At 40.5% G+C, this 1,711-nt stretch overlaps 1 protein-coding gene across 1 annotated transcript in view; it reads left to right on the forward strand.

Annotated features, from left to right (window-relative positions):
- Positions 1–1,071, forward strand: part of LOC106525237 (cysteine-rich and transmembrane domain-containing protein 1) — a gene marked incomplete at its 3' end in the record, with an annotated part of 5,399 nt that extends 4,328 nt beyond the window's left edge. The window contains 1 exon segment of the mRNA XM_014019395.1: positions 756–1,071. Coding sequence (XP_013874849.1) covers positions 774–1,071 — 298 coding nt within the window.
- Between the last annotated feature and the right edge of the window lie 640 nt (positions 1,072–1,711).

Here is a 1,711-nt window from a genome sequence, read left to right on the forward strand (position 1 = left end):
GATTTGTAGAAGGAATGAAGACCATACAACACCAGAATCTGGAATCTGAGTGGAGGTTTATCGCTGCTTCTGCAGACAGGAAACCCACACTGACTATAAAACCGGAAGTTMAAGTATTTATGCAGCKTCTTCAATGCCTTTGCTCGCCCCCTGCTGGCYTACGGCTGAGTCACAGGCATTCAGACAAAACTCTCACCTAATGTATTTCAAGCGGTCATTTATGTGTTGGCAAAATGTTTCGGACATGTAGCTAAACCTATTTTAATCAAGACATAATAGATTACACATTAGATTAACACTGTTATTATTTCAAAAAGAGRACTAAGAATATAGTGTTTTGCTTCTAAAATCAGTACTAACCTACCTRAAACTAAACTAAATTTCTACAATAGTTTTTGATTAATTTAAAGCATAAAAGTGCATCAACTGACTACTGTATGCCACCAGTAAAAGAGGAAGTGAGGATATGGAGGAAAAYAAAAGTCTGAATAGTAAATGGCAGCAGACATCTTAGAAAGTCCAGTTTACATTAAATAGTCTTTTACACCTCTTGTGCTTCCTCTGACTTTATTTTTAATCACCTTTTATAGATATCACAGTTACCTCTATTCGCCTTCATTCAGTAAAATCTTTCACAACAAAGATGTGCTATCGCTAACATGAAATTTTAGCAGCGATGCAGGTACATTCATTTGGTTGTTAATGGTCACCATGCATACAAATATTTATTTATTTCCTTTCCCTTTTTTTTAAAGTGACCCTTCAACCAAGAGATGAATTTCGAACAGCCCCCTCCATACCCAGGCAATGCCCCAACAGCTCCAGGCTACCCGGCTCAGGGCCCACCTCCCCAAGGCTACCCGCCTCAAGGCTATCCTCCCCAGGGCTATCCTGTGAACATGGAGCAACCCAATCCAGCATACCCTAACTACCCTCCTGGACCAATGGGACCCGGAGGTCCTTATCCTGGTCCTGGACAGCCTCCWTATGGATATCCTGGTCAACCACAGTACGCCTGGCAGGGCGGACCCCCTCCTGGGCCTATGTATGGAGAAGCACCAAAAAACACAGGTGAGTGTGAAGAGAGAGGTTTGTGGTGTGAATGTGGGTGTACAGAAGATGTCACTTACTGCTGATGGCRTTAAAGTGCTTTGTTGAGTGGTACWGGGAATACAGCCACATCATGAGACGGAAATCCAAGAATCACATGACTGAGCTGTCCTTACTGACATCTCTGTGGCTAGTTACTAAGGCMACTTCATTTATGCTCTTAAGATTTATAGCTCATACATTTTAATAAGCAACAATACTTGGAAACACCAGTGTCCGCACTACCAATTGATCCTTCTTTATCAAGCTGAAGTCAGTAGACTGGTGATRGTAACATTTTTAACATTTCTATCTGTAGCTTTGAGCTCTTAGGGCAGTGATTTCAGAATGTGATACAAACTAGTTACATGTTTCTACTTTTCAAACCTGTAGCTGTCATCTCTGCAGTTCACACAGAAATCRCATGGCTTAGTCTCAAACACAAGGAGTAAAAACTACCCAATAGTCTGGGTTAACACACAGAGGAGAGGTGTAACATAAGGCTAAAAGAAGAATTTTGATGAAAACTCGAAAATAAAAACTTTAAAAAAAATTCAACCTTTAAATGACTTTTTAATACTTCGTGTATATGTGTGAGGCAAGCCTGAAATTTGAAMATAGG

The sequence above is a fragment of the Austrofundulus limnaeus genome, unplaced genomic scaffold (assembly GCF_001266775.1).
Source record: "Austrofundulus limnaeus strain Quisiro unplaced genomic scaffold, Austrofundulus_limnaeus-1.0 Scaffold219, whole genome shotgun sequence".
NCBI lineage: Eukaryota > Metazoa > Chordata > Actinopteri > Cyprinodontiformes > Rivulidae > Austrofundulus > Austrofundulus limnaeus.